This window comes from Artibeus jamaicensis, unplaced genomic scaffold (genome assembly GCF_021234435.1).
Source record: "Artibeus jamaicensis isolate MK-2021 breed Jamaican fruit bat unplaced genomic scaffold, CSHL_Jam_final contig_391, whole genome shotgun sequence".
Taxonomy (NCBI): domain Eukaryota; kingdom Metazoa; phylum Chordata; class Mammalia; order Chiroptera; family Phyllostomidae; genus Artibeus; species Artibeus jamaicensis.
The window spans coordinates 14,663,469-14,675,871 of record NW_026521814.1 but is presented as its reverse complement, the minus strand read 5'-3'; the positions used below and the strand labels follow the sequence as shown (position 1 = coordinate 14,675,871).

The 12,403-nt window shown below is 41.5% G+C and overlaps 1 protein-coding gene across 1 annotated transcript; it reads left to right on the top strand.

Annotated features, from left to right (window-relative positions):
- Positions 1 to 4,972: 4,972 nt before the first annotated feature.
- On the top strand, positions 4,973 to 7,836 carry LOC119037774 (tetratricopeptide repeat protein 30B-like). Its single transcript, XM_037130062.2, has one exon. The coding sequence runs from the start codon at positions 5,018 to 5,020 to the stop codon at positions 7,013 to 7,015; it is 1,998 nt and encodes a 665-aa protein (XP_036985957.2). The 5' UTR covers positions 4,973 to 5,017; the 3' UTR covers positions 7,016 to 7,836.
- The last annotated feature ends 4,567 nt before the right edge of the window (positions 7,837 to 12,403 follow it).

Below are 12,403 nucleotides of genomic sequence, written 5' to 3'. Positions count from 1 at the left end.
AGTTCCTCTCAGTGACCTGCATTACAAATTTGGCACTAATTTACTCTTTTCTCCCCTGTTTATGAGGTGGGGATGGGAAGGGGAAGGCAAGAGGTAGTGGAAGGAGTACCAGTTCTACTGTCATCAAAGGACACCGTGGAATAAAAAACCGCGCTGGATTCCAGAGGAAGCGAGGACACTGAGCCTGTCTGCTGGGCCATCCGGCCTGCAGAAAAGGGCCCGCAATGGACAAGGGACAGAAATAACAACATAGAAAAGGACTGTTCAGGTCTTCTTTCATCAAGGAAGATGTTTAACCACAGCCGTGGTTGAAATAATGTGTATACATGAACACGTACCAAAAAGAAGTGCTTATTTTTACAAGAGAAATAAGAAACAACAATTTCCAATTAGTTTTAAAAGAAAATGCCAAGTAGAATATATGTGGGATTTGATCATTTCACATTTTGGCAAGAAGAGAGGTAAATATATAAAGAACCAAACATCACGCTTTTAGTCTCTATACATTTTGCCTCTATTACATTCCAAGAATGGAATTCTTCTATGTGGTAAGCATGCCTCTTCTTATGCAGCAAAATCCACCCTGAGTCCAACAGTATTTTCTCAAAGCCCATTTTATTGCAACCACCAAAAGCTTTCTTATTGAGGGGAATGGTACAATTCACTTACTTCTTAACTTCTTTTATTTTTTATTACTTTGTACCTGTTCCAGATATACAAAATAATGGTTAGATAATCATGTACTTTACAAAGTGGTCCCCTTGATATTTCAAGTACCCACCTAGCACCATACATAGTTATTACAATATTATTGACTATATTCCCTAGCTGTACTTTGCATACCCATGACTGTTCTGTGACTATCAATTTGTACTTCTCAATCCCTTAGCCTTTTTCACCCAGTCCCGCAAAGCCCTCTCCTCTGGCAACCATCAGTTTGATCTCTGCATCTATAAGTCTGTTTCTATTTTGATTGTTTATTTATTTTGCTTTTTAGATTCTACATATAAGTGAAATCATATGACCATATACTTACTTTTTACTATATGTTCCATTTATTCAAGATTGTGTTGGAAACAATCCTTTATGACATTTTAGAATACCCCGTCCTGTTTACCACTTTCCAGAATTTTATAACTAATTAAAGGGCATTCTTTTACCATCTCCCCATCCCCTCCAAAAAACAAATCTATTCCCCAGCTGCCTATCAGAGACTAAATAAAAGTCGGTCTATCACAGCAGCAGCCCTGGTCACGCCAATTTCGCAGTGTGATTTGTGCACTCATTTCATTTTGAAAATGACCCTGCCCTCCATCTGTCTAAGCCGAATGTCCTGCTTTTTTCCAAGCCAACACATTCAATAAGGAGGACGATGCAGACGGTCTCCCTCCTGCTTGGCCCGGCTGCCGCGCTCACAGATAGTCATCAACACAAAGAGGGGAGCCTTGGCCGATGCCTGTAGGGATCAGAGAAATTTGCAGCAGAGCAGACAGTCCTTCTATTTTTCATATTATTTCTAGGGAAATATTTGAAAGCGAATGCTCTATGTGATGCAACTTTTCTATCCTTTAAAAAGGATACAAAAAGCAGTATCCTTTTTCTGTGTTCTATCACCTTACCTTGATTTAAGAGCAAGTTAACCAAGGTAAACAGCTCAAGAAATAAGGATTTAAATTACATAAGGATTTTAAAGCATTGAGCCTTCTGGATCATTATTTCCTCCAAGACACGTGTCAGGCAGGCAGGCATAAAGGAGAAGACGCCGAATTCCTTGACCACTGAGCAGTGCTGGCCAGCACCTCCCAAACCATGTGTCTCCTTGGGTTAAAGCCACAAGGACTACAGCCAGAGAATGGGTTGGAAATAGCCTCAGAGGATTATAGTGGTCTTCCTCCCCTGCTTTCTCTCAGGGCTCCACTTAAACCCTTGAAAATGAGTATAATTTGTCCCTTTCTCAGTTTTCATGCAGAAGGTTCTTTCTCCAGTCCCAACCAGAAGAACACACCTTCTCAGCTATGGAAAAGAATGTACAGGTACATGAAGCCAGTCACTTGCTTACTTAGCATTGATGCCTTATTAAAGTTTCTTTTTAATTATAACAGGGGACTAGGAACTATACCACCTCTTACTAACCACTTCTTAATGTCTGCTCACAGCTGCAACTCAGGCTGGGAAGTCCCAATTCTACTGCTCAGACCAAGCTGGTTGGTTGTTTTAATGGGAAAACAACAACCCCCAAAGCAAGACACTAGTGTTCCCTCAAAACTGGGTTCTTATGTGATACACAGATTTAATTAATTCATCAGTAACTATCTCCTAATGAATTTACGTTTTCACAGCAAGGCCTAGCTGCTTCTTTTCTCTACCTGTAATATGCAGAGTACAGGTTGATTATTAAAATTAGAGATAATACATGTGAATAGTGTAATAGAATGCTGTGCAATATGCTTGCTGTGGGCTCCAAAACATATACATCGCAAAGACCTATGGGCAGCAACGCTATTGAAGAGGAAGATGAGGAAGTTGCATTAAAGTCTTTAATTATACAGCAAAGATGTGCTTCTACTCGGGGTTTTTACTTGGACTATGTTTATTTTGGGTGGTTGTGAGGCTAAGGAAAATCAAAGACTGTGAAAGACAACCCCTTCACCCCAGGCCACTAGCAGAGCATTGCATATGATAGATATTCGTTAATTATAGTTAATTTTATTCTCATGAAAACTGAACATTTACCACTGCCTCGCTAGGATGAGCCAGTTTTGTCTTTTGCTTTGTTTGTCTACTTCTCTGACTGAAAAAAGTATATTCATCTCACACAAAAGTCTCCATGTCAGTCTAAACTATGGGTATGTCTTTTATTAGTGATCTAATATAATTTTTAAGATAATCAAGTCCTTAGTTTTTCACTGCCCTGTGATAAGCACCATTATATTGAAAGGATTTATATAAAAGCAGCCCTGAAGTACTAACATGAAATCTAAAACATCTATTCCAAATACATGACAAAGGGGAAAAAAATCCAGAATGGTTTCTTCTACAGTCTAACAAATCTCAACAGAGATCTTCAAACTAAGAATCTGAGAGGAAAAATTAAAGCGTAGGCAATTAAAAAATTTTTTAAAAAACTGAGTGCAGTGTAGTGCGGTTGGTTGAGCATCATCCTGCAAAGTTGACAGGTCGCAGGTCAGGGCACATGGTGGGGTTGCAGGCCCGGTCCCCACGGGGGGCTTATGCAAGAGGCAACTGATAGCGTTTCTCTCTTTCCATTCTCCTCTAAGTGTACTTGATGAAATAAATAGATGAAATAAATAGAATAGATGAAATCTTTAAAAAACTTTAACTGAAAGAAATTTCCATTTTTTTAATTTATTGATTTTTGAGAGAGAGAGAGGGAGGGAGAAAGAGAGAGAGGGACCTACTGTTACACCCACCTATGATTTCATTGGTGGACTCCTGCATGGGCCTTGACTGGGGACAGAACCTCAGCTGCTCCCCTAGCACACCAGATGACCACTCAAACAACTGAGCCAGGAGAATCCAATTTTTGTCATCTTCATGATGTCCCAGAACATTAAAGCCTGACAAGCACAGGCCTTGGCCAGATAGCTCAGTTAGTTAGAGCACCCCCCCCCCCACATTAAGCCAATGTTGCAGGTTCAATACCTGGTCAGGGAACACACAACAATCAACCAATGAATGCATAAACAAGTGGAACAACAAATTGATGTCTCTCCCTCTCTCTCAAAAATCAATAAATAAAGTATTTCATTAAAGCATGACAATGTGGGCTGTGTATCTTTGTCACACACACACAGTGTGTGCGCTGGCTAATTAAGTAGATCTAGAGTTAGAAGAGTAACAGTGCACAGGAAAAGAACACTTTTGATGGTGGATTTCTGTTGTTTCATGACCAACAAAATAGAAGCAGCAGCATGGATACATGGAACAGGCTGACAGCTGGGCAGGAGGCGGGAACTGGATGAAAGAAGGTGAAGGGATTAACCAAAAAACATATACATAACCCACAGACAGAGACGACAGTGTGGTGATGGCCGGAAGGAAGTGGGGACGGGCTGGGTGAGAGCAAGCGAACGGGGTGGGATGGGGAATGGGGATGTCTGTAATAGTGTCAGCAGTGAAAAGAAAAAGAAAAAACGATGGCATAGATCTCGCCAACGTTTCTACTTCGTAGTGAAATTTGGAGGATCGAGGCAGGGTGTAGCTTAAACTCTTACAAGGGCTCAGTACTACCCACAGGTACATCTCAAAGACCCAGTACTAGATGCAACCCAAAACACTCCTTCCTGTTGTTAATGTCTGGAAACTACAAAATAAAGATTCCTAGTCACTGCACTCACTATTCTATTTCTTAGAAACTATGTTCCCAGGACAGCCTGAAACCTGAACCTATCTAATTCAGGGAGAAACAAAGTTGACATTCCGCTGTCTCCATTCACCTTTTTTTTTTTTTTCCACTAAAACGGCGGGGAACTACACCATACGATAACACCTTGTATAAGGCTCAAAAACGCAAGAAACTTCAAAACGTAAACCTTCCTTCCCCACGCCAGAGACCGAGGTGACACTACAGGAAGGTAGACACCCTGACCTACCTACAAAAGGAACACAAGGTAAGTGAACCCGAACACAAAACTCTTATCTACCAAGAGCAGACGGTACGTCCCGCAGAAACTACATCTTCCAGCATGCAGCGCGAACACGTTCCCAGCGGCGCAGGAGAACCGCGGCATGCCGGGAGGTGGAGTTTCTTCTGTCTTTGAAGTACTTGGAAGGGTTTATTTTCCTTTCACAGGCTAACGACGCTCTTACTCTTGGACTCTTGGGGCGGGTGAGATCGGATCTGAAGACCCTTACATTAGTGACCACTTTCTAATTCTAGTCTGGTCCTTCCGCTAGAGTAATTTTGGGGAAGCGCAGGAAAAAAATTCATTACGATTTTCCGTATCCGGTTGCCTTGTTGCCTTGGTAACTAGGACGCACAGCAACCCTGACGGTTATGGCGCGGCTGGGTAGTACGCAGATCCCCGACGGGGAGTTCACCGCGGTGGTGTACCGGCTCATCCGCGATTCACGCTACACCGAGGTGGTCCAGCTGCTGGGTGGAGAGCTCCAGCGGATCCCGAGGAGCCGCGCCGGCCTGTCGCTGCTGGGCTACTGCTACTACCGCCTGCAGGAGTTTGCTCTGGCCGCCGAGTGCTATGAGCAGCTGAGCCAGCTGCACCCGGAGCTGGAGCAGTACCGCCTGTACCAGGCCCAGGCCCTGTACAAGGCCTGCCTTTATCCCGAGGCCACCCGGGTCGCCTTCCTCCTCCTGGACAACCCCGCCTACCACAGCCGGGTCCTTCGTCTGCAAGCTGCCATCAAGTACAGCGAGGGCGATCTTCCCGGGGCCAGAAGCCTGGTGGAGCAGCTACTGAGTGGGGAAGGGGGAGAAGACAGTGGGGGTGAGAACGAGTCAGATGGCCAAGTCAACCTGGGTTGTTTGCTCTACAAGGAGGGACAGTACCAAGCTGCATGTTCCAAGTTCTTTGCAGCCCTGCAGGCCTCGGGCTACCGGCCTGACCTTTCCTACAACCTGGCTTTGGCCTATTATAGCAGTCGACAGTATGCCCCAGCGCTGAAGCACATCGCTGACATTGTTGAGCGTGGCATCCATCAGCACCCGGAGCTAGGTGTGGGGATGACTACTGAGGGCATTGATGTTCGCAGTGTTGGCAACACTTTAGTCCTTCACCAGACTGCCCTGGTGGAAGCCTTCAACCTCAAGGCAGCCATAGAATACCAACTGAAAAATCATGAGGCTGCCCAGGAAGCCCTCACTGACATGCCACCCAGGGCAGAGGAAGAGTTGGACCCTGTGACCCTGCACAACCAGGCACTAATGAATATGGATACCAGACCTACAGAAGGATTTGAAAAGCTACAGTTTTTGCTCCAACAGAACCCCTTCCCCCCAGAGACCTTTGGCAACCTGTTGCTGCTGTACTGTAAGTATGAGTATTTTGACCTGGCTGCAGATGTCCTGGCAGAGAATGCCCACTTGACTTTTAAGTTCCTCACACCCTATCTCTATGACTTCTTGGATGCCATGATCACTTGCCAGACAGCTCCCGAAGAGGCTTTCATTAGGCTTGATGGGCTGGCAGGGACGCTGACTGAGCAGCTTCGGAAACTCACTATACAAGTACAGGAAGCAAGACACAGCAGAGATGATGAAGCTGCCAAAAAGGCAGTGAATGCATATAATGACATCCTGGAGAAGTATATTCCTGTGCTGATGGCCCAGGCAAAAATCTACTGGAACCTTGAAAATTATCCAGTGGTGGAAAAGATCTTTCGCAAGTCTGTGGAATTCTGCAGTGACCACGATGTGTGGAAGCTGAATGTGGCCCATGTTCTGTTCATGCAGGAAAACAAATACAAAGAAGCCATCGGGTTTTATGAGCCCATAGTCAAGAAGCATTATGACAACATCCTGAGTGTCAGTGCTATTGTACTGGCTAACCTCTGTGTTTCATATATTATGACAAGTCAAAATGAAGAAGCCGAGGAGCTGATGAGGAAGATCGAAAAGGAGGAAGATCAGCTCTCCTATGATGATCCAGACAAGAAAACCTACCATCTCTGCATTGTGAACTTGGTCATAGGAACACTTTACTGTGCCAAAGGAAATTATGACTTTGGGATTTCTCGAGTTATCAAAAGCTTGGAACCTTATAATAAAAAACTGGGAACTGATACCTGGTATTATGCCAAAAGATGCTTCCTGTCCTTATTAGAAAACATGTCAAAACACACAATCATGCTTCGTGACAGCGTTATCCAAGAATGTGTGCGGTTTCTGGAACACTGTGAACTTTATGGCAGGAATGTACCTGCCATTATTGAACAACCCCTGGAGGAAGAAAGAAGGCATAGTGGAAAGAATACGGTCACATATGAGTCCAGACAGTTGAAAGCTTTGATTTATGAGATTATAGGATGGAATATGTAGTCATGTCTGATAATGTCTTAGATGTTAATATACTGTGATCTTAATATACTGTTTTATTTGTATTTAGCTGTTGGCATCTTTAATGATGAACTTTGTATACTTCAAAATTATAATAAAAATAATTTAATCTGTTTTTTTATACCCTTCACCAAATGAAATATAAGAATTTGGACACCTACATACATGAAAATTCAAAACTGAATGGGGACACTATCTATTCGAACTTATAGTGCCTATGTTCCCTCTCCTTCCTTATCACCTGTGCTTTATTGAATTTTATGAGTCCCCTGAGCAAGAACTACATTTTCCAAAAATTGAGCATTGTCAAGCCTAAATTTCATTGATTAAAGATTTTCTAGGCTTTGGGGATTGTGTGTTCTTACCATGTACCCTCGTTATTCTATTGTTATAATTCATACATTTTACATAGAGTTTAGGATGTTTTGACAGGGATTTTCAATACAGGTGTAATGCTTTATGTAACCAAAATTACTTAGTTTTTTTTTTAAGTGTGTGAGATTCAGTGGGAAATCTTGTGTTCTTAACTGAATTATGGTGATATGTTATAGAGCATGGTTTTCTTTTGTTCCATTTGTTAATAATTTGAATATATGAACAAGATAGATATACTGTATTTTGCTGTGTATAATGTGCACTGAGAGAAAAATAAGGATGCACATTATACATTGTAGTTCTGATATATAAATGTTTTTAATTATTTTATTTATGCCTATGCGTTAAAAGTGTACCTCTAGAAAGCAATAACGATATCCATATGCAAAATAGTATACTGGAATACCATAATTGGCTTTGTTTCTAAATACAAATAAATAAATAAATAAATAAATGATTGACTTTAAAAGTTAAGATTTTTTTCTGAAAGTTTGGGTTAAAGAAGTGGGTGCACATTTTACACAGGCTCATGTTATACACGGCAAAATATGGGGCTACCACTGTTTTTTTCATTTTATTTAGTTATTTTTCAAGTACAGTTTTTTGTCTATTTCTCCCATCCCAGCCCTCCCACCCCGTGCTCCCCACCTCCCTCCCATTTCCTCCCCGCTAGTCCTCATCCCTGTGTCTTTCATGCTTGTTCCTCCAAATCCCTCCCCTTTTCCTTCCTTAAATTCCCTTCCCTCTCCCCTTTGGTCACTGTCCCCTTGTTCTGTATTTCAGTGTCTTTGTTTTTATTCTGCTTGCTTGCTTGTTTTGTTGTTTAGCTTCCTGTTAAAGGTGAGATCATACGGTATTTGTCTTTCAACACCTGGCCTATTTCACTCAGCATAATGCTTTCCAGTTCCATCCATGTTGTTGCAAAGGGTAGTAGCTCCTTTCTCTCTGCTGCATAGAATTCCATTGTGTATATGTACCACTGTTTTTCCAAACTCTCATTTATATCTCACAGTGACTCAGCAGAGGTGTCCTGAAAACTCAGTTCTAATTCTTACCTTTGTATTTACTACATAGGACATGTTAATGCTAGAGTTGTTTGCATTTTGTATCCTCTTGGGTAAGAAAAAAATCTACATTATTCCTATAACCCCACCAAACTTCTCTCCTGCCTCCATCACAGATGAAAAGGTCAGTTCTGAAAGTCATCTGGCAGATCCACAGCGCTAGTTCCATGTCCACAACCCTCCCATGAGAACTCCACTGATTCTGATCGGCATTTATTTTCTGTACCATACAAGGTCTTTACTATTAGTTTCCCTACCCTTTTTCTCTCCATAAATTGGCCAATCCCAAGTTGCTCAGAAAGAAAAAAAAGTATTAGGTTGAATTACATGAAATTGCTGATTTTCAAAGTTTTCAACCTATAGAACTAGCAATTTCTTATGGTTCAACCTAATCTACTAAAAGTAAACCCCCACTATAATGAGATTTTTTTTCCCTTCAAGGAGAAATCACTTAGCCACATAGATACCCACATGAAGTATCCTCAGCATAAATCCTCTGTCACATGACCTGCTGGGTGCTCAAATTCTGTTAGATCTATCAGAAATTGTGGCTTATTATGAAGTCCAATGGCCTTGAATTCATATAGCACTTTTCATCTTGGTACTATTTACCATGTATGTTTGTCCCCATATTTGGAGGGCAATCAATGTTTCATAACCACTTCAGTGCATACCACTGCACAATTCTACCTCTGGGAAATGTTCTTTAACAACTTTGGTACTGAAAGTGTTGTTGCTTCTTTGTGCAGTAGCTCTGTGCCCCTCTCAATTTCATAGCCCCTTCAGAGTTGGAAAGTAAATGAACTGAGATCTTATTTTCAACAACCATGTTAAAAATCAGATTTTATTTTGCACATTTCCTGTAAACTTTTTTTCTTAAGAAAAAAAAAAAGCATAAAGTCACGTTAACCACCCAAAAGCAAATGTTTTCCAGATTCCCTTTTGCAAATAGCCCGGCCTTTATTCAGCCGCACTTTATTTACCCAGGTGCCGTGTGTTTGTGGTTTGCATCTATGTGTAATTTACTTTTCAGAACATAAAAACCTTTTCAGAACAGTTTTTAACCCCTTGCCACTGGGCAGTTGGGGTTTCCTGGTGAGTAATGCACCAGGAAATCCTGACTGCTCCTACCACTGAGTAAAGGAATAAAGGTCAATTATGGCATTTGTCCCCCTTTTTACTGTGGTGCTCTAGAGAGGCTTCCTCCAGGACTGACAGACTGCTACGTAGTGACAGCACTAACTCATACTCCTGGGGCAGCCTGGGATGGTGAGGGCATTCCTAATTCCCTAGGCACTTGTTTTCCTTTAAGAATATGCTTTTTAAAAACTTGCCTTCAAAGTACCCAGCTCTGCTTATTATTAATAAGCTAAGGACTTTGCAATGACTCTATTTTTACCATTTGAATGAAGGCTTTCACTCCTAAAGCTCTGATGAAAAGCTTTGTTCTATGCTCTTAAGACAATTATGTACTCGGTGGCAAAAGCCCTTTCCTTCACATTAAAAAGATTTTCCTATATTTCTAAAAAGGTTACTCCTTTAAGATTTCTTTGTAATGTCTGCATAGCATATGAGTATTTTAAAGGGATCAAATATTAAATCCAGTATTTCTTAATGTTACTCAACCTCCCCATCTCCACACGTTCAGAATATAACCATGTGTTTGTACACATGTAGTTATTTTCATTTTCTCAGACATGAACAAGAACTTGACCTTCTGTGCAGAACCACCAAGCAGACTCCATTGATCAGTGATACTACATGCTTGCCAAAGGATTCATGTTCCTAATAACAGTCCCTCTTTAAATTTGGCCTCAGCTGTGCACGGATGTTTTCAAAACACTAATGCTGTTTTCAAAAGGCAGGTGTACAGTAGTTGACCCTGACCCATTCCTGGACAACGGGAAATGGGAAAACAAAGTGACTTGGAGGTGGGTCATCAGGCAGTGAGGCAGCTGTAATCATAGGGAATGACTGTCCCTCCCAGAGGGGCTATATAGGGACCTATAGGTATGGCCTCTCAGACCTCAGAACAGCAAGCACCTCAGATGGAGTCTGTACAAGAATTTTCAGTGAGAGGTTTGACCCGAGGTTAAAATAGGTAATTTGTTGGTAGAGAGCGACTGGGTAGATGCAAAAATAAGCTTACCAGAAAACGTAAAAGAATAAGTGTAAATGGCTTGGGAGGGAGACTTTAACAAGGAGCTTTCTGACTCCTATGCTTTGTCTATAATCCTTGCTTGGGTTCATTTCCACATAGAAGAGGGTTAGCGGTGCTGGAAGTCTGTCCAGGTAAGCAGGGAGTGGCTATGCAAACTACACAGTTTTAAAAAAGTAACATCACCAAAGCAAACCTTATCATTTCAGGTGAACCTCAGCATTTTCTAATAAAATTTTTTATCTTAGGTCCTCGGTCTGTCTTTTTCTGAGTAACTATGGGTGATAGGATAATATCTGGGAAGTTTGCTTTCCTGAGGGTGTTCTCTGCCGCACAGAGTAGCTTCTCAGCAGTAGTGTGACTCGCACCTCAGTGTCTGCCATTCACTAATGGCCTCTTATCTCTTGTTGACCTACCTACATTTGGGTTTTTTTGTATTCACTTACTGGGTTCTTGGTTGTCTAACCGCATAGTTACCATTTCTGTACCCACCAGATTCTCAGCTTATACTTTCAATCTAGCTGTAAGATTTATGCAACTTTTTGGTTATTCTACTGTACCTCAAATTCTTCAGCAGCAAACTTAATTCTTAAGTTAGCAATTTTAAGGAACTGTGATTTTTCCAAAGAATCTAGATTGGCTCTACATTATAATAAAATATTTCTTTAATCTTAAACAGTTCTTTCTATTTCCAGACTCTCTATAGGAAGATGTAACAGGTTATTCTTACTTTTAAATGCAGCTCAAAGGGATATAACATTAAAGTTATAAAAGTAAAAATTTATTAGTCCATCAAATAAAGCACTTCATTTTATGAGTTTCATAAAGGCACCAGTGGATTAAACATTTACAGAGTAGACAGCAGCTGAGACAAAAGGCTTCCTGTATTTTTGTGGTATATATGTATGAAGACAGCAGCTTCCGCCCCATAGTCAGGATGAGACTTCACTTCCTCGTGCCCTTTTGTAGAGGGCAGTGACTAGCCATCTACTGTAAAAAGCAGAAACTCTGTATAGAGTGACTACACAGCACAGTCTACAGCAGTGAAGCTGCCAGTGAAGAGGCGCTGGACTCAGCCGGGCCTGGCTCCATACCTTAGCAATGCCACCACCCAACTGCCGACAGTGGGTGTAAGTCAGCCTTGCCAAACCTGTTCCTTCACCAGTACAAAGGGATGATACAGTCATTTCATGGGGTTGTGAGAACAATCATTACATCTTACGTAGGGTTAGGTGCCTACATAAGGTGAATTAAAAAGCAAATTATTAACCCAACAATCAATTCTAGGGAAGTATTTAGCAAAAACATATAGATTCAATCAGAATCACTGAGACTGAGAAGGGACCTCATAGAGATGTTTTTTTTTATTGTTCAAGTACAGTTGTCTCCATTTTCTCACCACCACTTTCTCCTGCCCCGCCCACCCCCACCTCCCACTTTCAATCCTTCCCCCATTGCCTTTGTCCATGAGTCCTTTATACATGTTTTTTGATGACCCTTCCCTTATTTTCCCCCATTATCCTCCTCCTCCCTCCCCTCTGGTTACTGTCGGTTTGTTCTTTATTTCCATGTCACTGGTTCTACCTTGCTCACTTGTTTTGTTGATTAGGTTCTACTTATAGATGAGATCATATGGTATTTGTCTTTTACTGCCTGGCTTATTTCCCTGAACATAATACTCTCCAGTTCCATCCATGCTGTTATAAGGGGTAGGAGCTCCTTTCTTTATGCTGCATAGTATTCCATTGTGTAAACATACCACAGTTTTTAGAT